Here is a 23,649-nt window from a genome sequence, read left to right on the forward strand (position 1 = left end):
AAACACTTATTACTTCACCCAATATTATCCTTAGAGCTGAAATATCTCATGGCAGATGTCAGTCCAGAAGTAAATATATCTTGAAGTTTGATAACATTCTATTTGACCAGATTTGAAATGCTTTAAATGGAATAAAAAGATGGGTATTGTTAATTTTTTTAGACCTATTTCTTGCAGCTAGTAACAAACCTTTTTCTTGACCTCGCATTTCCTGTAGCTTTAGTCAGGTCCGGATTAAGGGGGCGGTTAGCCGGGCAGCTGCCCAGGGGCGCCAACCTATGGGGGGCGCCTGATTGAAGTGATAAGGGGCGCCCCCCCCATAGGTTGCCACGTGGGGGTAGGGCCACACATGCGCTACGCGCCCAGGGGCGGGGCACCCCATACATGTCAATCAGATGCCGTGCGCCCGGGGCACAAGAATGGCTCGGGCTGGCTCTGGCTTTAGTCTTCAGTGAGAACTAGTGCTCTTGACATACAATTTCTTCATGTAAACAAGAAATAGCAGAAGATTTTTTAACTGATGTGATACTTTAACTCTTATTTAAAATTAAAAGGAAAAAACAGTATGTATTCGTAACATATCTTTTTGTATAACTTAGCCAAATCAAAAGGGACTTTTACTGGACCACCAAAAAGCACAGCTGGTTGAATCTTGGGACTACTTTCACATTTCTGCTAAAGATGTTAAGAGGTGGGTAATTGGCTAATTGTGTAGTCGATACAATTTGTATCGACTATACAATTAGTCGATAATAGAAGGTGCTCAGTCCAGGACTATACAATTAGTCCGATAATAGAAGGTTGCACCGGGTCCAGGAGCTGCCCCACTATGGCTCTGCAGTTTAAATGTAGTAGGATCTGGGCACCTACTATGTTTAAACTGCGTGCCCAGCTCCTACTATATTTGAACTGCAGAGCTGCAGCAGGGGTAGGTCCCGAACCCAGTGCTAGCCAGGACTGAACAAGCCCAACTCAGTCCTGGCTCACACTAGGTCCGGAACTGCTGTGGTTCTGCATTTTATTGGCTCTTACTACATTTAAAGTGCAGAGTCACAGCAGGGATAGCTCCTGGACTTAGCAGCCCCTGTGCGCAAAGAGGCCCAGCCGGAAAAGTCTGTGTTCGCGGTAGCAGCCTCTGTCTGTGAGGGGTCCCTCATGAAGCAGCCCGTCTGTAGCGGCCCTGGCTGGCTGTGAACACAGGCTGCTCCGGTAGCAGCCCCTGTCCGTAAAGCTGGGACCTCCCCATGGACTCTTCCGCGAGATGCAGAGCAGCCTCTGCTTGTGGCAAGCCAGGGCCCGCTATGGCAGAGGCTGGTTCGTGGCAGTCTCCCCTGCCCTGCCTTCTTTTTCCCCTTCCCCTCCCACCATGCCTCTGCCTCTTAAGTCAGTTCCCCCCAGCACCAGCTCCTGTTTCTTTCCCCCCCTCCTTGCTGTCTTTGATACAGTCATTGCGCTATCCAGAATTTTTAAATTAGATTTAAAGCTCCCTTAATAGCAGCGAAGTCCAGAATAAGCATTGCTGTGCAAAAGCAAGTTACTTAATAAAACATATCCACTCAGTGTTCCATTCATGCACTAAAGATGATGTTAGCAAAGAAAACAGACATTGACTTTTGCTAATGAAGTCTTTTACCAAGGAAGGAAATATGTTTTAAAGTAGAATTTGATATTTAGGGTTCAATAATGGCTCTTGGCATTGACTGACTGAAGAGATGGAGGAACACTGCTCAAGCAATACTGCTTGGAAGAATCATGCCTTTAAAAGGTCTCATGTCTAGAGTATGGATATTATAATATAACCGTTTACACTTTTAATCAGTAAGCCTGGGCTGGCTGCCATCCTGCGCTGCAGGCTCTGTAGTATAAAACGTATATAGCCGAGCTCCCAATACAGCTGGCTACTCGGGATTGTGGTCAGCTAGCCAGACCTTAAAAGTTTTAATCATAACTACTTATTTGTAGTCTATGAAAGCCCATAAGCCTGTATCGGGATACGATGCCTTATTGTGCCGCATGAATTAAGACAATTCTCATCTTCTAGAACTGAAGCAAAGTGAAAATTGTTTGAGCTAACCTCTTACACTACACTTACAGGGTGAGTGTAGAATGGTATTTGTCACTGTTTTGTTTATTAATTCTGTTTGTTTTTCCTTTTCTTTCATTTGAAGGTGTGGTTCTTATATCCCTTGCTCTCTGTGCAGATGCAGTGATAGGAAATGTGCAAGAAAAAGCTATGAAGTTACATAATGGTTCCAATTCAGAAATGGTAAATACCCAACTCTTTAATCTAGTGTTCCGTCACACAGAACAGTCACTTGCCCCCGACTACTGTACCCCTTTCAGGCATCTTATTTGTCTTGTGTTCACCCTAGTTTCACCTCAAACTACTTGCTTACAAAAGCAGACATAAAACTACAAAGAAGTCTCAGCATATTATTACTGAAAAGTTGCTTACTTTCTCATTTTTACCATATAATTATAAATCAATTGGAATATAAGTATTGTACATATTTCACTGTATAGTATATAGAGCAGTACAAACAAACCATTGTATGAAATTTGTTTGTGGTGACTTAGCTAGTCCTTTTTATGTAGCCCGTTGTAAAATTAGGCAGGTATCTAGATGGGTTGTTGTACCTCCTGGAAGACCTCTACATACCTCCAGGGTACACTTAGCCCTGGCTAAGAACCACTGATATACTATATTAATACATGTGGAGTTGGAATTTTCTCCTATATTTATCAGAGATTCTATCTATCAAGATACATGATTGATCATTTAATGACAAACTGAAACTTAATCTATTTATTGTGCATATAAAAAGAAAGTGCTTTCTTTCAAAAGGTACACATTTCTAGTTCTGAAGTAGCAATAATTCTCTATTTTTGTACATTATTTGTTTTGACAGGAAGTATTTCCTTTGTTCATGCCTCCCTACTGCATAACTGAAATCAATGGAAGGTTTTCCATAGAAAATACTGTAGTTATAATACAAATATTCATTTAGTTTGAATAATATTGTATTTTGTCCACTGATTTCAGTGTTTTAAAAAATTCCACTCAGCACTTACTAAGTACCTTTAAAAATCTGACCCTGACCCTTAGTGACCATCCATATTATAGTGCTGTAGATATAATTAAGAAAAAAATATCTTCGAGACTTGTAACGGTGAAATCTAAAATTGTATTAGCAAATTACATTTATAAGGCAGAGCAAGAAGAGTAAGGCTACGTCTACGCTACGAGTTTTGCCGGATTATCATTTTCTCGTACTTCATTTGCACTAGGGCTTTTTGCGCAAAAACAAGCAATGTGGACATTTCCTTCTTGCGCAAAACCCCCTTTTTTGAGTCATAAGGATCTTGTGCAAAAACCCCTTTTTGCGCAAAAAGGAAACATCCACTCTGCTTGTTTTTGCGCAAAAACCCCTAGCGCAAAAACTGATCGGAAGAGATTATGCAAATGAATCCATGCTTAATTTGCATTGCCTCTTCTGGCAGAACTCGTAGTATAGACATCGCCTGAGAGAACCACATTCCAAAATACGTTCAACATTGAGTTGACAGTCGAGCGTAATTGTCCAGATAATATGGGAAAGAAGTCCCACATTTGATGCTTCTTTTGCATATATGCATGTGCAGTTTCTAACACCTGCTGTAGTCAATTTTATTCAGATCTGCTGAAAAAACTTACGGAATCCTAATGGACTTAACATTGTAATATCCAGAACTTTGAATTAAACTACTTTTTCCATAGCACTGTAAAACACAGATTAAACTCGAAAGTTACTAACTTCGGTTAAATTGAAACCACAAAAGGTACCAACACCCTTTCCTTTTTTTAAGGGTGTCAGAAAAAGAGAGTTCATTTTCTAAATATCAGTGACAGTCTTAAGATTGCCTTCACAAATGTTATTCAGTCGTAGAAGATACAAAATGATGCACAAAGTTTAGAATAAAAAACCAGCAGATGTGGCTAAAAAGTTTTAAAACTCCTCTGAGCTTCATTAAAACTTATATTATCTACAGATATCAGTAGAGGCACATTTATTAAAACTTTACCTCATCAGAATTTAGTAGTCTGTCCTCAGTACAGACCAGAGGCACTTTGACTAACCCCATTAGAAATTACTTAAGAAAATAATCAGAGCTTGAAAATTAAGTGTTTATAATGAGTAGTATGGAATTTCTAAATCCATATGAAGCCCAGAAGCTTTTCATAGCTTTTTGAAGCAGTAATCAACTCTCTTTTTTTTAATCATTGTCATCCTAAATCTTATTGGTAAAGAATGATTCTCAATACAAAACATTGGTACAGATTAAATAATTTTGTTAATTTTATCATTATATATACTTACTGTCTTATAGCCGCATAGGAAAACCATAGCAGAAAGGGGGAAATAGAATCAGCAGGGATATGAACAAGTTCTATCAACTGAGAGAATCTGCAGCTAATCAAACTAATGTCTAGTACTAGTGAAGTGAAAGCAGGAAGCAACTTCATCACTTGTGAGCACAAAAAATAGTTTATTGACAATAAATATACATTAATAAGCAATCTGTGAATCTGTATATCAAAAGAAAAATGTTAAATATGAGTTTAAGAACTCATAGGCCTTTTTTCCTAAGTGTAATTAATACAAGTTTCATAGTAGACAACAAGGCTATAGTAAATGTACACCTTTTTTGGATTTAATCTAATAAAGAAATTTCTATTGCTGATTTTATTCAAACAGATCATAAAAATTGTGATTTTTGGCATTGTAATGTATATGTTTATTGGTTTACTGCAATAGGATATTTCAGTGTGTATTTTATACATTTTTTTCCTTCCATTACATTTGCTTTTTCAAATTGTATTCAGTGAAGGTAGTTATGCTCATGGTTAAAATTCCCTAATACTTTGTGATAGAAACTTCTTCTACTGTTCCTAATAGCTAGAAAACACTCTCCAATAATTCCTGAAATTGAATCCATTTTCCATAGTCACCACATTGTTTTGCTATCTAACACATAGCAAATAGAAACTCACTGGCAAAGTATATGTCTATAAATGCCAGTACTGGCAAGTTTTCATATAAAACAACCACCTTCTACTGCTTACTCAGTTAACTCTAGTGGTAGATGGTTGTGTTTCTATCTTACTAGAGGGAAAGAGGTCAATATGGTTCTACATGTTGATGAAATTTGTTTTTTCTAATTTAAGTTTTCAAAGAATTTAGGAAGAACCATCCAAAAAGATTTTAAGAGCATTAAAGTTGCAAAGTCAAGCACTCAAAAATTATGAAATGGAAGAATTATGTTTACCTGACCACTTTGTACATATGCATTATAATATCTTTTTGATTGCATATTATTTTTTCTACAGGACATCTGCCTTGTTCTGTGCACACATTGGACGATGCTTTGGAAATGGTCCAAGATTATGTAATGTATGCATTTGTTGTCTGTAGGACCTTTGCCTCACTGCTTGAGGAGGTGTTTAGTAAGTGAGACAGGGTTATTGTGGGAAGAGAAAGGACTGTCTCATGGTCCAGACAGTTGAATACTGCACTGGAGAATTGAATTCTGTCCTTTCTGTCACCTGGTTGACAGAAGGAGAACACAGGGAACAAGCAAGCTCCAGGAAGAAAAAAAGAGATGCTGACACTTACTGCCTGCTCTTTGGCCCCTATCCTGGGTGCTTCAGCCCCTCCAGATATTGCTGTTGCCTCTGCCATCCCACACTTTAAGTTTACTGCAGTATTTCCATTGTGGGGATCCTAAGCTCCCACCCCCTGTCACCAGTTCCACCACCCCGCCTGCCTCAGAGTTCCTGTATGAGGCTTGGCAAGTTGCTTAAACCAAACTATTTACTGGGGGGCCTCCAATAGTGTGTTCCATGTTTTCTCAATGTCCAGCAGGAAACCTGTAGGGCCAGATATAATGGAGTGCTTGAGCACTCACAACTGTAACAGAAGTAGAATCTTTGCTATAAATGCATAAAATATTAACTACTCTGAAAAAATCAGGACCTTGGTATCTAAACTGCACCTTCCAAAATTAGTGGAGACTTCTGATAATTTTGTTCTTATTCTCAGTCTCATTTCCTGATCTGGACAGTGGGGGGAAAATACTCACCTCACAGGGGTGTCATGAAGATAAACTCATTAATGTCAGTATCTTGGTTTACTATGAGATTATAGTAGGAAAGCCCTTGAGGAAATTAATTTTGTATTCAGATGATGTGCCTCAAATACACAGAGCTACACACCAAATGACAAAGACAAAAGGAAACATTAAATAGCTTACCAGTTACCAGTACTGAGTACTGTCCATCCTTCTCACTGAATGAGGCAGGAGTTCTGTAGAAAAAATAATGTGGTCATGTAATTAAAGACTGACATGATGCACATGCTCAAACAGACTGAATTAAAGTTTCACAGGCAACCTGAATTCTGGCATTTTCAAATTTATGAATGCTTGGCTTTGCTAACAATATAGACTTGTTAATGTAATTTATAAGTATTTACTTGGAGTTTTGTATATTAAAATAGTTCAACTACTGCATATATTTATAATTGTTCAAAATATTACTTACTTGGAATTCAGGATTTTATTATCTACTACCTCTTAGATCTGTCTAGCCTGAGGATATTAGTAAATGACTTGCTGCATATGAAAAAATATTTTTGTGTGTGGTGATGGTGAAATGGAAAGTTATGATCCTATTACCCACTTTAAGTTTTCATATAGTTACCTAAATACTGAGGATGTTATATGCTACATTTAAAATTGAGTATATTATCATAGCCACATATTGGAAAGCATTTAATTTCCTCCTTTAATTGTTAAATACTACTAGCTAATTTTTATTTGAATTTTTCCAGGTTCTGTATTCTTATTCAATAGGTTTTGTGTATATTTTATTGGGATTGACATGCACTAATGGATTAAGCCCTGCAGTAACATTTTGTTCAAAGGTAAACACTTATTAATCTTACTCCAAAATAAAAATATTTAACTAGTTTTCTGAGTACTGAGGACTCCTCACAGGAAAGATTGTTAATATAGTGTGACAAGACTTGCCATTTTCTTAACTGATCTAAGTACAAGTAAACTTGTCCAATTTAGAAATTAATCCCTTTTTAGTCCTTCATCAACAAAAGTTGAATTTTTTTTAAAAGTGCCATAGCTGAGTGTGTAATTATTTTTCTATTATTTAATAGTTAAATAAGAATCTTTGCATGAATGCATTGTTGAACAGCTTATTATTGCTTGCATACTTGATTAAAGTCTATAGTTTTATTTCATTTTGTAATACCTCAGGGTTTGTTTTGCATTTTCCTAACAGGTTTCTTCTTGTTGTTGTTGCAGCATCCAGTTCAGACTTACGGTTATGCATTCTTTTTTTCCCTGACTGGATATTTTGGAATATCCTTTGTTCTAGCTTTGATTAAAATCTTCGGTGCCCTTCTAGCTGTAACAGGTATGAACAAAATTACATTTTGTATTAATATAAAAAATGTAATACGGTTTTCCAATTTAGGAAAAGCTTGTGAGAATTGGTCTTGCTCTCGTTTTCTTTTACTCTGAGCTAAATCACCTGAGTTCATGTAGCATAACTTCTCTGTTGCAGTAGATTTAGAAACCTCATGGCTCTTTCTAACCCAGTGCCTTCACCTAGAAGGGCTTTATGCACAAATATATGAATGCCAGGATCCCTAGCTAGATACACTAAACAATGCACTTGACAGAGCTGTGGAATCCGAAATATACGCAAAATATAAGCAAGTAAGGTAAGACTTATTTGGGACAAACAGAAAAAAAATGTTCAAATAAAATGGGACAAAGGTGTGCAAAGCACAGTATCATGCTTCTCAAAGATAAAAGCCTAGCCTCTGAGAAATTCCTAGAATCCTTTCTACATGTATTCCATAGACTAAGGTAGCACACTATTTAAAGTTGGATGCTGTTAAGGCAATAATAAATGTACATTGCAGGTTTGGTGTAAAAAAAATGAAAAAAATCAAACTCTTTTCAGCCCTAGCAATCTTGCTTGTTCATCTGACTAGAATAACAAAATATTTTGAGTTGTGGAGGTCAGGTCTTAGAGATACGGGGACTCTTAGTTTTGATTTGTAGAATTTGTTTTATATAAATGCAGAATAAGTACCGGTGTTCTTGGTAACCTTGAAAGTCATTAAAAATACCATTTAAAAATACAGTGAAACCTTTATTATCCGGCACTCTGATAACCAGAAAACTTTAACTGGCATTGCCCCCAGCCACAATACTGTCACATCTTCAGGCACAAAGGCCTGGCTTGGTTTACCATGATTGGCTTAACAATTTTTTATTTAAGAAGTACTAATCATCTTTAACTCAAAATAGAAATGTGAAACCAGCTGCCTCACACTACAAAACTACCTATATTAAAAACTTGAGTTTTACTATTATTGTCCATTGTTTTTTCCTAGATTGATGGGACCCTCAGATAACTGGAATTTTTAGATAACCAGAATGCCCTAATCCCCGAGCATGCCGGATAACACAGGTTTTACTGTATAACAGCCCATCTTCTCACTTCAGAAGTTTAAATAACCACCGGTGAAGTAGAAGCAAAAGCCAGAATACAGGCAGTCCCCGGGTTACGTACAAGATAGGGACTGTAGGTTTGTTCTTAAGTTGAATCTGTATGTAAGTCGGAACTGGCGTCCAGATTCAGCCGCTGCTGAAACTGATCAGTTTCAACAGCGGCTGAATCTGGATGCCAGTTCTGACTTACATACAGATTCAACTTAAGAACCCCAGGCATCCCCAAGTCAGCTGCTGCTGAAACTGATCAGCGGCTGATTCCAGGAAGCCCGGGGTAGGGGCTTCCTGTAGTCAGCCACTGGTCAGTTTCAGCAGCGGCTGACTTGGGGATGCCTGGGGCAGAGCAGCTGGGGTGCTGCCGGGTTGGTCCAGTAGCGCCACCGCTCCTCGGCGCTACTGGACCAACCCAGCAGCACCCAAGCTGCTCTGCCCCAGGCGTTCTGATTCAGCCGCTGCTAAAACTGACCAGCAGTGGCTGAATCAGGACTGGGGCAGAGCAGCTGGGGTGCTGCCGGGTTGGTCCAGTAGCGCCCAGAGCGGCGCTACAGGACCAACCGTCAGTGCCCCAGCTGCTGTACCACAGGCTGTCCTGCTGCCCTTGGGCTCCGCCGCTTTGCTCTGCTTTGCTCCCGTCCCCTGGTCTGCAGACCAGAAGGACGGGGAGCAAAGCGGCTGAACACGCGGACAGCAGACAGCCCAGACGCGTGTCTGGGCTGTCTGCTGCCTGCGTGTTCCACCGTTTTGCTTCCTCTCCCTGGTCTGCTGAAGACCAGGGAGAGGGCCCCGTTCGTAACTGCGGATCCGACATAAGTCGGATCCGCGTAACTCAGGGACTGCCTGTAATCAACTCCTCGTTCCCCACAATGCCCATTCAACCTTCACCAGTTCTTTTTATTTAATTTATTTATATGTGTGTATATATTATATATATATGTGATATATATACACACACACATGCACGCACGCACCACAAAAGCCTGTGCAAACAGATGGGCTTTATAGCATGCCAACAAATAAAAGCTAGCTTAAACCAAGGGAGTGTGTGAATTTCAAAGCTGAATAGCCTGCTTTCAGCTCACTTTTTTCCAAACCAAGGGAATTGCTATTTGATTTCTTAATACAAGATTGAAATCTTACTATGTCAAAGATGCAGATAAACTGTCTAGTCTTCCAAATGCTTTGTCCAATGTTGCAGTGTTACACTTGTTTCAGATACTCCTTTTATACACTCCATTTTCTACTACATGCTTAATGTGGCACATGACTGCAGTAGGTACATCAGAAGACAGTTACACTGTGCTGTGTTATCAATGTACTAAAAATACTTAAGCTAATACTAATGCTTCTAAGAGCAACATATATACAAGTAGAAGAACCTTGCACAGATAGAAATGTCTACCCAGGGATGTGAATATCTGCGGCTAGAAATTGGGATCTGCAGGGCTCTACTCCCAAGAGTGACTGTGACCAGTGGAGAGCAGCATGGACCCATTGCACCCCAGAGCCTATGCCCCATGACAACAGCTCCTCCCAGCAGCTTCCTGGTCCCCAGCTGCGGCGTCTTTTGGGGGAGTTTGTACAGCCATGCAGGGGATGGGAGTAGTAGAGCCATACTACCGGAAAGAGCTGCCAATGTGGGGCAGTAACTCCCAGGAACGAGGGGAGTATGTTCCTCTCTGTTGGCAACAGTAGCTCTGGGGAATGGAGCCTTCAGATCCCAATGTCTATATGTGGATATCTGTAACCCTAGGTAGACATTTCTGTCCACACATAATCTGTGGCAATGAGCCATCCAAAATCCCAACCACTAATCCCATCCCAAGTACAGTTTGAACCTCGCTAATCTAGCACCCTTGGGACTGACCAGTTCCGAACGAGAGTATTTTCCAGATAAGGAGAGGTCAGTGTTGTCTAGCAGCATTACCAACACTTCCACAGCCTACTGGACTATTAAAGGACATTTAGGGGTAAATTAGAGCTAAATAGCAGCACAGAACACTGAGACCCAGGACTGGAGGCTGTAAACAAAGTTTATGGGACCACGGGAAACTTGGCCATCCCCATGAAAAGTGGACATCCAGCTAACTGAAGTCATTCTGGACGACTGATGTTTCTGGACCAGTGAGTTCTGGATTAGAGATGTTCAACCTGTAGTATATCAAGAATATGCCCAGGTATATATTCTGAGTAGTCAATCTCTGGGACAGTTGCATGCATCTACATAAATGTTGAAGTTGCTTAGTTCTTAAGTCCACAGCAGCAAGGAACCTTACCTGTTTATGCATAGATTTTGACATACCACAAGGTTATGTGTATAATAAAAATAGTTCACTGTTAATTGTGTCTTGCAACAGACACACAGAATGTATTTGCAATGATTTTTTTCCCTTCCTCTGCTCAAAGAAGGGGAACTGCAGTTTAAAACAACGAAAATCATCAGTGTTAAACATATCCTACTAGGGATGTTAAATTTAGATTAATTAACAAATCAAATAGTTGATGGGATTTCCATCGACTATTTGATTAGTTAATAAGGGCACCTCCACCTTTGAAGCCTGATACTCCCTGCGATGCCTGAGCCTTTGAAATGTACAAGAGCTCCACAGGAAGTGCTGGGCCAGCAGGGGGCTCCCCACTGGCCCCACACTCCCTGCAGTGGCTGAGCCTTTGAAATGTACAAAAGCCCCAGCCTCTACCTCCCCTGCTGTCTGTGGAGATGGTGCTGGAGGGAACTAGCTTTTAAGATGGATCCCCTCAGCACCAGTTCCTGTTCCCTCCCCCTCCTCCCTGCTGCCTCTGTCTTATAGAGGCAGCAAAGGGTGGGAAGCAACTAGTCGCATCACTAGTCGACTATCCGATAAGCATAAGCTTATTGGATAGTTGACTAGTTGCTTACATCCCTATATCCTACACTGGACACTAATGCTTTTTCCACTAATTTTTCAGCCTGGGGCCTGCGGACTGTTTAAGATTCCCAATGGGATTGTCACCTCCATTTGAAAGACTGCGAGTGAAAGACTGAAAATTGCTAATTTAGTCTATTAATATTTTGTCTGCCTAACGTTTTTAATGGAGGATGATTCCATTTTCAGGAGTAGTATATTTACATATCAGTAATTTGTTTAGGCTTTAAATTGTTTCTAAATTAAATGTATTACTAGAATGGCAGATATGACAAACCATGATTTAGGGATTACGAATCTACTCTGGCATACATCTGCATTCACTCAGCCATCATTAAGGTGGTCATAATATTTTACAACGGTGTTACATTAATGTAGTAAAACTAGCTACAGCAAAATTACATTTAAATGAACATTATTAACCTATATGATCATGACCTTGTAAGTCAGCTATCACAGAAGCTGTTTGTATAACAAGCTTGTCTCTTATTTTGAATGGGAAGGAGAGATTCATGTTTTTTTCTTTCAATATCCTATTTCCAAAATCCTTTTAAAATTAGTGTTTCTTGTCAGTCAACTACCCAGAACAGTTCCATTGTTTTTAAACAGAGAGACTTCTAGATGGTAACATTTCATTTGTAAATGTTTTGCAAAACTAAGTTGTGTTCCTGATCCTCCTGTAGTAACCATCAAATGAGTCCCAATTCTATCATATGATTACAGACCACTAAAAAGTGATAAGTTTTTAAATTGCTTAATTACAAATGCTAGAAGTCTGAATGATAAGATGGATGAACTAAAGTGCTTTATATTAAATGAGGATATTGATATAATAGGCATCACAGAAACTTGATGGAATGAGGTGGAAACTTGGTGGAATAATCAGTAGGGCACAGTAATACCTAGATGCAAGGATAGAACAGGTCATGTTGGTAGGGACGTGGTACTATATGGGAAAGAAATAATATAATTAAATGAAGTAAAAATCTGAAATGAACCATACTGTACCATAGAACATCTATGGATAATAATTACGTGTTCAAATAATAATACAGCAGTAAAAATATTACCAACCACCTCACCAGGATGGTGACAGTAACTCTGAAATGCTCAAAAATGTTAGGGTATAAAAATTAATGGGGATTTCAGCTATCCCCATATTGATTGGGTACAGGTCACCAGTGTTCCCTTTAAGCTGTGCACTTGTGCAGCTGCCTAGGAGAAATTAAAATGCTACCCAGCTGATTTTCAGAGCATCCACAGCCAAGCTGTGTGTTTCTCTTAGTGGTGCACATTTGCATATAAATTTATTCTGCAGATGGATGGAAAAATCCACACAGATAGAAAAGATTGGAGGAAACATTGCATGTTAACTCAAGACATGATGCAGAGATAGTTTATTGACACCTTTAAATGACGACTTCTTGCAGTAGATAGTCCTAAACCCAAAAGAAGAGAGACAATTCTTGATTTAGTCCTAAGTAGTGCACAGAATCTGTTTTAAGAAGTGACGATAGCTGGATAGTTTGATAATAGTGACCTTAATATAACTGAATTTCACATATCTGTGGTGGGGAAAAGACCATATCAGGTTTACACTTTAGCATTTAAATTTCAGAAAGGAGGACTACACAAAAATGAGGGGGTTAAACAGAAATTAAAAGGTATTGTGTCAAATGTGAAAACCCTACAAGGTACATGGAAACTTTTTAAAGCCACCATAGAGGCGCAACTTAAATGTATATCCCAAATTAAAAAACATAGTAAAGAGAACAAAAATAAACCCACCATGGCTAAACAAAGTATAGAAGCAATGAGAGAAAGTTAAATCCTATTAGGAAAAGAGAAGGGTGTAAACTCTAGTAAGTGAAAATATAAAAATGTATTTATGAAAGCCCAAAACAAAAATTTGAAAAACAGCTAGCCAAGGACTCAAAAACCAAAAATGTTAAGTACATCAGAAGCATCCCTGGATGATCAAAATACTAAAGGCACACTCAAGGATGGTAAGGCACTGCAGAATAACTAAATGAACTATTTGCATTCGTCTCCAGGGCTGAGGATGTCAGGGAGATTCCCAAAGCTGAGCCATTCTTTTTAGGTGACACATCTGAGGATGGTTCCAGATCGATGTGTCAAAGGTTTCAGAATAAATTAATAAACTAAACAATAATAAGTCAGATGGTATTCATCAGAAGGAATTCAAATGTAAAATTGCAACTAATTAGGGTTTGTAATCTAATCCTTTCAATTAGCTTTTGTACCAAATGACTGGAGGATAGCTAATGTGCTGCCAATTTTTAAAATTGCTCCAGAGTTAATCCTGTCTATTACAGGCCAATAAGCCTGACTTCAATGTCCGGCAAATTTGGGGGGAAGAGTCAACATTTTTTAAAAGGAAATCATGCCTCACTAATCTACTAGAACTTTTTGAGAGGGTCAACAAGCATGTAGACAAAAGGGATCCAGTGGATATAGTGTACCTGAATTTTAAGAGTGCCTTTGACAATGTCACTCACCAAAGGCTCTTAAGCAAAGTAAGCTGTCATGGGATAAGAGGAAAGGTCATCTCATGGATTGGTTGAAAGGTAAGAGAAACAGAACAGGAATAAATGGTCAGATTTCAAAATGGAGAGACATAAATAGTTATCTTTATTGGGATTTCCTAAATGATCTGGAAAAAGATGTAAACAGGGAGGTGGCAAAATTTGCAGATACAAAACTCCTCAACATGATAAAGATCCAGGTAGACTATGAAGAGCTACGAAAAGCTCTCACAAACCTGGATGATTGAGCATCAAAATGGCAGACAAAATTTAGTGTTGATAAATGAAAAGTAATGCATATTGCAAAACACATGCCCAACTATACATATAAAATGAATTAGCTATTACCACTTAAGGATCTTGGAGTCTTTGCGGCTAGTTCTCTGGAAAAATCCACTCAATATACAGCAGCAGTCAGGAAAGCTAGTAGAACACTAAAAATCATTAAGAAAGGGATAGATAAGACAAAGTATCATAATTCTATATAAATCCATGGTACGCCCACATTTGCAATACTGCACGCAAATGAGTTCACCCCATTTCAAAAAAGATGTATTGGAATTGGGAAAAGTATAGGGGGAAAAAAGCAATACATTATTAGGGGAATGGAATAGCTGCCATATGAGGAGAGATTAAAAAGACTCCCTTCAGTTTGAAAAAGAAGCAGCTAAAAGGAGACAGAGAAGTCTATACAATCACCACTGTTTTGCAGAAAATAAATAATGAAGTGTTATTTATGCCTTCTCATAACACAAGAGCTAAGAGTTACCAAATGAAATTAAGAGGCAGCAGGTGGGAATACAAAAGGATTCACTATTTCCACAACAGACGGTTCACTGGTGGAACTCCTTGCCAGAGGATGTTTTAAAGACCAAAACTATAACATGGTTCAAAAAAGAACTAAGTAAGTTCATGGAGGATAGGTCTATCAGTTGCAATTAGTCAAGATAGGCAGGGATGATGTCCCTAGCTTGTTTGCCAGATGAGAATGGATGACAGGGGACAGATCACTTGATGATTACCTGTTCTGTTAATTCCCTCTGGGGCATCTGGCATTGGTCACTGTCAGAAAACAGGATACTGGGCTAGATGGACCTTTGGTCTGACACAGTATGGCTATTCGTATGTGGTTAATATTACTGTAATAAACTTAAACAACAAATGGTCTGGGTAGCACTTTATAGACTAACAAAACATGTAGATGGTATCATGAGCTTTCATGGGCACAGCTCACTTTCACATGACCGGAGTTTTGAGTTTAGGATGTGGAGACCCAAAATAAATAGGGAAAAAAGGAAGGGGGGCGGGAACAAGGAACAGAGGGTATGGAAATATCAAAGAGAAAAACAGGAAGGCAGACCTGGCAATCAATAAGCACCTGAAGAGTGGATAGTTAAAACAAAGCAGATAAGAATCAACCTTGTACAGACTAACTCGACTACTCCCTGAAATTACTGTAATAGTGTGCCAGACCCACTTCCTCAGTTTTTGATCTGAGGAAGTGGGTCTGGCCCACGAAAGCTCATCATCTAATTAACCATCTTGTTAGTCTTTAAAGTGCTACATTGTCCTGCATTTTGCTTCAGCTACCCCAGACTAACACGGCTACATTTCTATCACTGTAATAGTGTGTTAGTTATATCTTTCTCCCTATGTTTATCCCTTTTTGTAACTACAAACATTATTCACAAGGGATGGGGAGGGGGGGTGGAACCGGAGAATGCCAAGGAACTTTCCTTAAATTCCCTATGCCCCCAAATCTGGTTTCTGTAAGGTTCTTCATGTATATTAGTAGAAGGGAAAAGATGGACAGATTTGACTATATTTGTCTCATTGATTGTAAACCGTTTTAATCAAGTTTTCCACTAGCCTAGTTTGTTTTGCTTTTCTAATGAAATCAACTATAGGTTATTGACTTCAAATGAGCACAGATGAGAATATTTTATGCTTTAAAACCATCTTTAAGAAACATATTTTACTGTATTAAGGGTTGTTACGGAATGCTGTGAAATAGCAAAACCTTCCCATAGATTCCTGTGCTTGACCTTGACAGTCTTAACACTCCAGCCCTTCCTACTTTACCTATAGCAATGAGAAAATGTTTGCAATGCCTCAGAAGAGCATCACATTCATTACTGCTTGCTCACCTCCACCCGCTCCTTTATTGGGTCAGATAAGAGGAAAAAATACAATTTTCATTACATTCTATTAATAGAATGAGATTAAAAGCACTTAATTTAGAAGGAAATGGTCACAAATATTTTAATAACTTATTTGGTGAAGAACTGAAATAGCAATTAGAAAAACTTGAATTCATCTAAACTTTTTAATTAACTCAGTTTTCTTTTTCATTCCCTTAATTTTTCATTTAATTTGATGTGCATAAACTCTTAAAATATAAAAATGACTAAAAAAGGTGATCAGGTGAAGATAAAGCAAAGATACAAGAGAATACCCTAGTTTTAAGGAAAAAATTAAGATTCACCTGATCATCTGAGTGGTGTTGTTGAGTAGTTTCATATTTGACTACAGTATAAACATTTATTACACCTGTTGATTACAAAGAATATCAATATTGGCTAACATGAATTTATGCAGTCAGAACATGACCGTGTATATGGATTGTTCTTGGTCCTGCTATGAGTGCAGGGAACTGGTCTTGGTGATGTCTTGAGGTCCCTTTTAACATTATATAACATTTAAATTCACTATATGAAAGTTGTGGTTATTTGTGGTGTTATCCTGCAGGTTATAACTTTAGCTAAACCTATTAACTGGATTATGTCCTCCTCAGCTACAACTCAGATTTTCTTTAGTGACATGATCACAAGTAGGCAGAGATTAGTGAAATAATACATGTGGCCTTCTGAAGTTAGTAATTGCCTTCTGACATCCATTTTCACAGTCAGTGTAGTGATCAGAGTTATTTCTCTGTATTGATGCCTGCTGTTATGTAAATAAGACTTTAAATAGCTCCAGAACTGTTATGATGCAAATACCTATCCCCTTCAAAATAAAACCAAAAGCAAGCATCCATGCCCGTAGATTCTGTCTGTAAAGTAAGAATGTAATAGTAAGTGCTACAGGATCTAAATCTTGCAGAGTATAAAAATGTTAATAAGCTTTATTTCATTTTTAAAATGTACATAATCTAGTTCACAATTTCTACTGGCAACGGTTTCAAAAATGTTTTATCGCTTTTCTGTGATATCTGGTGACAGTAATGTGAGCACTGGGATAAATGAGTCTTGTTACTTTAGGAGTGTCTATAATCTGAATATCTTTACTGGGTTTGCTACTTTGATGCAAACCTCAGTGCGCATGTGCTTGCCCCAGTTTCAAACCAGGAGAAGCCACACCCCCAGTGCAAGCCCTATCTGACACTGGTCAAGTCATCTACACGGGGGAAACTGAGGGGGGAAAGAGTGGTGTTGCACCCATGAAGCTCATCAGTATAAATGTTCCTCCTATAGACAGGCTCTTAATTACCTTGCATAATAACGTATTTCCTAATAAAAGGTTTAGTTGGATTATAACTAGCTCTCAGTTAGAATTAACCATTGTTTCTCTTTTGCAGTAACAACAGGAAGAAAGGCAATGTCTATTGTGCTCTCTTTTTTGTTCTTTGCAAAGCCATTCACATTCCAGTAAGTATCCAATTGTCAGAATTTTTTTTTGTAGTTTAAGAAAATCTTATGTAATATCTAGCATTTATTTGTTAATTAGCTGTTTGGAGGCTTATTCTATAAAGAACTTTAGCTAAAGAACTTTATTCTTTCTGATAAAATGACGTTTTCTCCTTCTCAGCTTCAAAGTGTTACCCAATATACTCTTTTATAACTAACCTTTTGTTATCATGACATATTAATTTGTAAGTTTGTATCAGCATTATTGACAGTTTTTTATAAGGGGTTTAGAATATTTTCCAAAGCATTTGCATTTGTAAAAAAGATTAAATGATTTACATGGAGCCTGATGACTTCTGGATTGAAACAAAATACCATTTATCTTTATTGCTACTGCACTTGTAATAAGCTGTATTGGAGGACTGTAAGTAAACTTTTCTGCCAAATGCCCAAAATACCTACATGCAATTCAGTTTCTCTGAAAAAATGTGAAGTCTTACCAAAAGAACACAAAGTTTAATGGTAAACAATTTTGATGAGGGGAACAAAAAAAAGAGTGCCGTAATCAGGCAATCCAAGCTAATGATGCAGAGAAAAAAAACCTTGTTTAGGAGCAGTGGTCATAAAACATAGTTCCTATAAACATGGGAATATACGGCAAATCGAGACTTTAATTTTGAGGATATTTTATTCATATAGCAAAGTGCCATTACAATTAATTATAGCTTAATGTTTGGACAGGTTATGTCAACTAAACTCCTTTTTCCAGTCTACATAGATAAGAGGAAGGAAAGATCTATGCTAATACATAGTCTGGGTCCTATCACTTGCTTTTCTTTAAGACCATCTGTTAGATTGTCAGCTTCTTGAGAGACAGATTTTATTTTTGTTTTGTAGAATGCAAGGCACATCATTGGCACATTACAAATCAATGTAATAATAGCATAATTTTCCTCTTGTCTCCTTTAGGTACGTGTGGTCAGGTTTATTAGTTGTCCTCGGTATATTTCTCAATGTTTACAGTAAGAATATGGATAAAATCAAGCTGCCCTCATTACGGGGTCTTTGGAACAAAATTGTGGAAGACAGACAGACAAGGACGTTGTCCCAAACTGTGTAGACAAGTGGTTGTATGCCATGTCTTGAATCTGACTTATTTTAGTGGAACAGTCTTCAACTGATTCATTTTCCAAAGGGAGCATTATTAAAACCAAAGGAGCTGAGGGCATATTGTCGGCTTGCAGGTGGTTTAACATGAACAATTTTATATGAACCTTCTCTTCAGAGCACTTGAATTCGTTGTAGCTGGCGTAGTCCACTGTCAGAAGACATTAACAAGACAATGAAGGAAAGCAACTCCTGGCAGACTGCTGAAAAAACTGTACTCCAAAAAGGGAGACAGTAGAAGATTAATTGGGGCATTTTAATCATATCAGATGTGGTGGATTTGAGATTAGTGGTTCTTTGTTTTTATTGTTGGGGTGGGATTATTTAATGGTAACATGGTATTAACACTTAATGGAAGCTAATGAGCAACTGATTGACCAAATTGAAATTTTAAAGTTGGAAAATATACGGCTTGTCATGATTTTTTCATTTTAAATAAAAATTCAGTTTCAATTCTTGGTGAGCATCTCAACAGTGTACATTTCTTAATATAAATTGGCATTTCTCAAAAATCGATATTTGATTAACTGTTTACATTTGAGACTGAAATTATTTTTCCCCTTTGTTCCTCCTCTCAGCTTTTAAAATGTATTTAAAAGTACATACAGGCATTACTGTTAATCCCAATATGAAAAAAGTACGAAGATCTGTATCTGCTTGCAGAACTAGTTCATCCTCAGAGGAGTTGTCTGCTTTCTACTGTACTGGTGTAAAACAGTCAACTAAGCTTCTAACAGCATACAAGTTAATATATTAATCATATAATTTCCCTTCACTGTCCTCAAATTAAAGCTTTAACTCGAAACATGAGTAGGTAAGTAAGACCAGGTCTACACTAGACCTGGAAAATCAGCTTAAAGTGCGCAACTCCAGCTATACAGAATATATAGCTGGAGTCGGTGAACTTGCAGCCAAACTTCGTGCTGTCCCCATTGTGGGAGCAGGGCCGGATTAAGGCATGGGCTAGCCGGGCAGCTGCCCGGGGCACCTGGCTCCCGGATCGCGGGCTGCAGCAGCTCCCAAAGCCCACCGTGCAGCAGCCACCCGGGGTGGGGACTGCGTTAACCCCCGCAGCGCCAGCCAGCAGCGTCCTTCCCCCCGCGGCTGCGGGGCCCTGTACGGCAAGGCTCGGCCCGCTCCGGGCTGCGCGCCAGCGGCGGTAGCTGAGCTGGGCCGAGCTGGGCACGTGTATCCTGTTGCCGCCAGCTCCATGCGCCCTCTCCCACGTGCCAGTGCGGGGGCGGGGCCGTGCATGTGCCCTCTCCCATATGCCAGGTGGGGGCAGAGCTGCACATGCGCCCTCCCCCAACCTGGGGCGCAATTAACCTGTCTGGCCGGGGCACCGGAATGGCTTGGTCCGGCCCTGTGTGGGAGGCTGATGGGCAGCAAATACTCGTGTTGGCTTCCCTTACTCCTCATACTGGCTGGAGCTGCTCTCAGCATTCGATTTACAGGTCCGTACTGCGTTGCTAAATTGAACACCAGAACGTTGATCTCAGGCCTGGCAAGCGAAGACGGCCCTAAGATTTCTTGTCCAATAGACAGACTGCAAACACAGCATCATGCGGATCAGGATGAGTGGATAAGGAGACATACAGAAATGGATTCAAATGGCAAGTTACAGACTTAACACCCCACCCCATTGTTATCTGCCTGTTCTTTGTCTCATAGCAGATATTTAATTGGGTGCAGTGTGGAATTAAAAGGATCCCACCGTAAATCTCAGTCACTTCTGAATCCTCTCACCCTTCTTTCTCCTTCAAGTCTCCCTTTCTCCTGATGGCATCGGGTCCTTACCAGTCATACATTGCAATAAGCTAAAAATTCTTATTACTTCCTAACATTAAAAGTTCTATTTTTACTGTTTTATGCCAGTCTGTGCCTGTATACAGCTGTGAGAGGCACAAAACTCTCTGCGCTCTTCCAGTTTGTCCCAGTAGGGACCTGATCTCCAAAATAGGTGATGTTAGACCCACAGCATATTGAAAACATCTCAATTTATATCTCAAGTAGAGGGAGAAAATATGGAGCAGCTGTCGCAGCAAGATGGCCTCTAGATGTCTGGGGAGGCTTTAAATTAATGTCTGATTTCTCCCAAATGGCCAATGAATGGCAGAGAAGTCCCTGTGCCCTAAATGCACTGTAAGGCACAAGGAAGGGCTAGGCTCCTGCATTTGAGGGCATCAGTTGTCCCTTTCCTCTCCCAGGAGCTAGCTATGCCATTGCTGTGGTCCTATCATTTCCTTCACTGCAATGTCTTCCAAGACAGGGACTATTTTTTGCATGAACGTCCACTTGCAAACTTGCACCCACAAAAATGGGATGAAGGCATGTAAAATCCTACTTTTCACTGTGCAGTATTTAGCAGTGCTTAAAAGAAAAATAAAATTGAAGTATTAAATCAACAGATGTTCTACTGTTTTCATTCAACCAAGTGATTGTGTAAAACCACTTCTGATCTGGGCTATAAAGACTTTCACTCTTACACACAAACCTACAACTTAAAACAACAACAAAAATCTATGTTAAGGCTATAAATTGGAGGCTTGATCTTGCAAATACATCCTTGGGTCAAAGTTCCCATTTAAATCTCAGTAGGAGATATTGCTAGACTATAGGCTGGAAGGTAGTCTTAGAAACAAATTAAGGAATACAAGGGTTGCACCAGCCTCCACTGGCTAGGGTGAGGTTACTGGTTAGCCAGTTAACCATTAACATTCCTAATCCTGAGAATATAGGGTTTCATGACTGAATCATGGCTAATACCCATTAATGGACCTCTTCTCTAGGAGCCATTAAGCAAATGTTTCCAGAGAACTATCCACTCAAAGATCTTCCTTGAGTGGTGATAGTTAAATTTAGAGTCTTTCATTTTGTATATGTATAACATTGTTTTCAATATACATGACTTTTCACTTAACAAAATGGCAGATGAAATTCAATATTGCCCAGTCACCCAGTTTTGAGTGATCCTCTTGTAGCTCTTCAGCATCTGCCTGGGACTTAACTGTCTTGAGTAGTTTTATATCATCTACAAGTTTTGCCACCTTAGTTTACCTCTTTTTTCCAGATCATTTATGAATATGTTCAAGAACATAGGTCCCAGTACAGATCACTGCTATTCACCTCCTTCCACTGTGAAAACTGACCATCTGTTCCTACATTGTGTCTCTTATCTTTGAATGTTTAGTTACTGATACATGAGAAACCTTTCCCTCTTATCCTATGACAGCTTACTTTTCATGAGAGCCTTTGGATGACCTTTATCTACATTAGGAATGTCATTGTGTAGACGACTAAACGGTTAATCTTGTTGACTGAACACATTCCCCCGCTCCCCCACCTTGCTGCCTCTGTATCAGAGGCAGCAAGGGTGGGGGGAAACTTAAAAGCCAGCTCCCCACAAGCACCAGATTCCCCTTCTCCCCACGCATTGCTGCCTCTATGGTGGCGGGTAGGGGAGGGCAAGAAAGGCTTCAGCCCAGGCTCACTGCAGCTAAAGGCTGCTTCATAGCAGCAGCCCCCTGTCTGCAGGGGGTCTGAGCTCTCTGCGGACAGAGGCTGCTCCACATCTCACAGATGTATCAGAGGCAGCAGCGTGGGACAGCAGGTAGCGGATCTGTGTGAGAAGCTGGTTTTTAAACTGGCTCCCCTCGCAGACTGGCTCCCACCTGCCACCCCACGCTGCTGCCTCTGATACAGTGCAGGGTGGCAGGGCCCTCCCCAGGAGTGGGACTGAGCACAGTGACTGTCAGTCCCATCCCTCGGGACTACCAAATAGTCATGTAACTACTAAGTTTTCATGCGGTTACACGCCTATTCAAATACACTGTATCAAACATCCCTGGTCTACATGCTTGCCAATACCCTTAAAGAATTCTAGTTTGTCACATTGTTGTTGATTCTGCTGATTTTTATTGTGAATCTCACTATTGGATGTGTCTCATTTCCCAGCTACTGGACTAACTCTGTTGGCTGGTTGTGCCACGCATAGGGGCTTAGATGAAAAAAGAGTATGGAGATGAGTGTGCAAGGGCTTGTCTATGTGATCACTTAGTTTGTGGCTAGCTGGGATGGAAGTCTGCCAGGCATTCAGTATCCATGTGGACCATGCTGTTACACACCAATGGCTTCCTAGTGTGCTTTGATGCACCCCACCTTTGATTTACACCCTGTCTTGCCACAGACTTAAGTGATTATGTAGACAAGCCCTGAGGTGCTGACAAAGTAGCGAGTGACTGTGAAAGTGGCAGAGAAGTGAGAGTAGGGCTATGTCTAGACTATACCCAAGTGCCAAAAGAGGATATGCAAATTCCTGCAGAATTTGCATATCTTCCAATGTGACTTTTGAAAGTGGAGCTTTCGAAAGTGAAAGTAGCCAGGACGTGTGTGTGTGTGGGGGGGGGGGGGACCGGCAAACCCCGTCCCTTTTTCGAAAAGCCGCTCTTCCTCAAAAAATGAGGTTTACGTGGCTTTTCAAAAAAGGGGGGTTCCCGAAAAAATGCATCTGCTTTCTAAAGTGAGATCAGAAGAAGAGGATTTGCATATCCTCTTTCGGCACAGTCTAGACGAACCCTAGAAGGCAACATGAAAATTGAGAAGGAATAAGTAGGATTGGACACAGGAGTCTGAAGATGATGGCAATCTTAAGTTTTCAGTCATGATTGAGGCAATCACAAGATCTGAAATAAATTTAGATGCATTTCCTCCCCATCCCCATCACAGCTCTTGTTCCTTCCTCTCTATATAGGCTTTGAGCAGCTATTCTCCAATGCGGGCAAGTTACATGCCAAGTTTGCAAAGGAAGGGGGAAGTTTCCAGGGATCTTAA

General features: G+C 39.7%; 1 protein-coding gene across 3 annotated transcripts in view; it reads left to right on the top strand.

Annotated features, from left to right (window-relative positions):
- SLC35B3 (solute carrier family 35 member B3) overlaps window positions 1-19,277 on the top strand; it is a 37,742-nt gene extending 18,465 nt beyond the window's left edge. For all 3 annotated transcript variants that reach the window (XM_075921276.1, XM_075921277.1, XM_075921279.1), the window contains exons 6-10: window positions 2,169-2,266; window positions 6,870-6,962; window positions 7,357-7,468; window positions 17,604-17,673; window positions 18,622-19,277. In XM_075921276.1, coding sequence (XP_075777391.1) covers window positions 2,169-2,266; window positions 6,870-6,962; window positions 7,357-7,468; window positions 17,604-17,673; window positions 18,622-18,772 — 524 coding nt within the window. In that variant the 3' untranslated portion in view covers window positions 18,773-19,277. The remainder of the gene's footprint in view (window positions 1-2,168; window positions 2,267-6,869; window positions 6,963-7,356; window positions 7,469-17,603; window positions 17,674-18,621) is intronic.
- The last annotated feature ends 4,372 nt before the right edge of the window (window positions 19,278-23,649 follow it).

This window comes from Pelodiscus sinensis, chromosome 2, assembly GCF_049634645.1.
Source record: "Pelodiscus sinensis isolate JC-2024 chromosome 2, ASM4963464v1, whole genome shotgun sequence".
Classification (NCBI taxonomy): Eukaryota; Metazoa; Chordata; order Testudines; family Trionychidae; genus Pelodiscus; species Pelodiscus sinensis.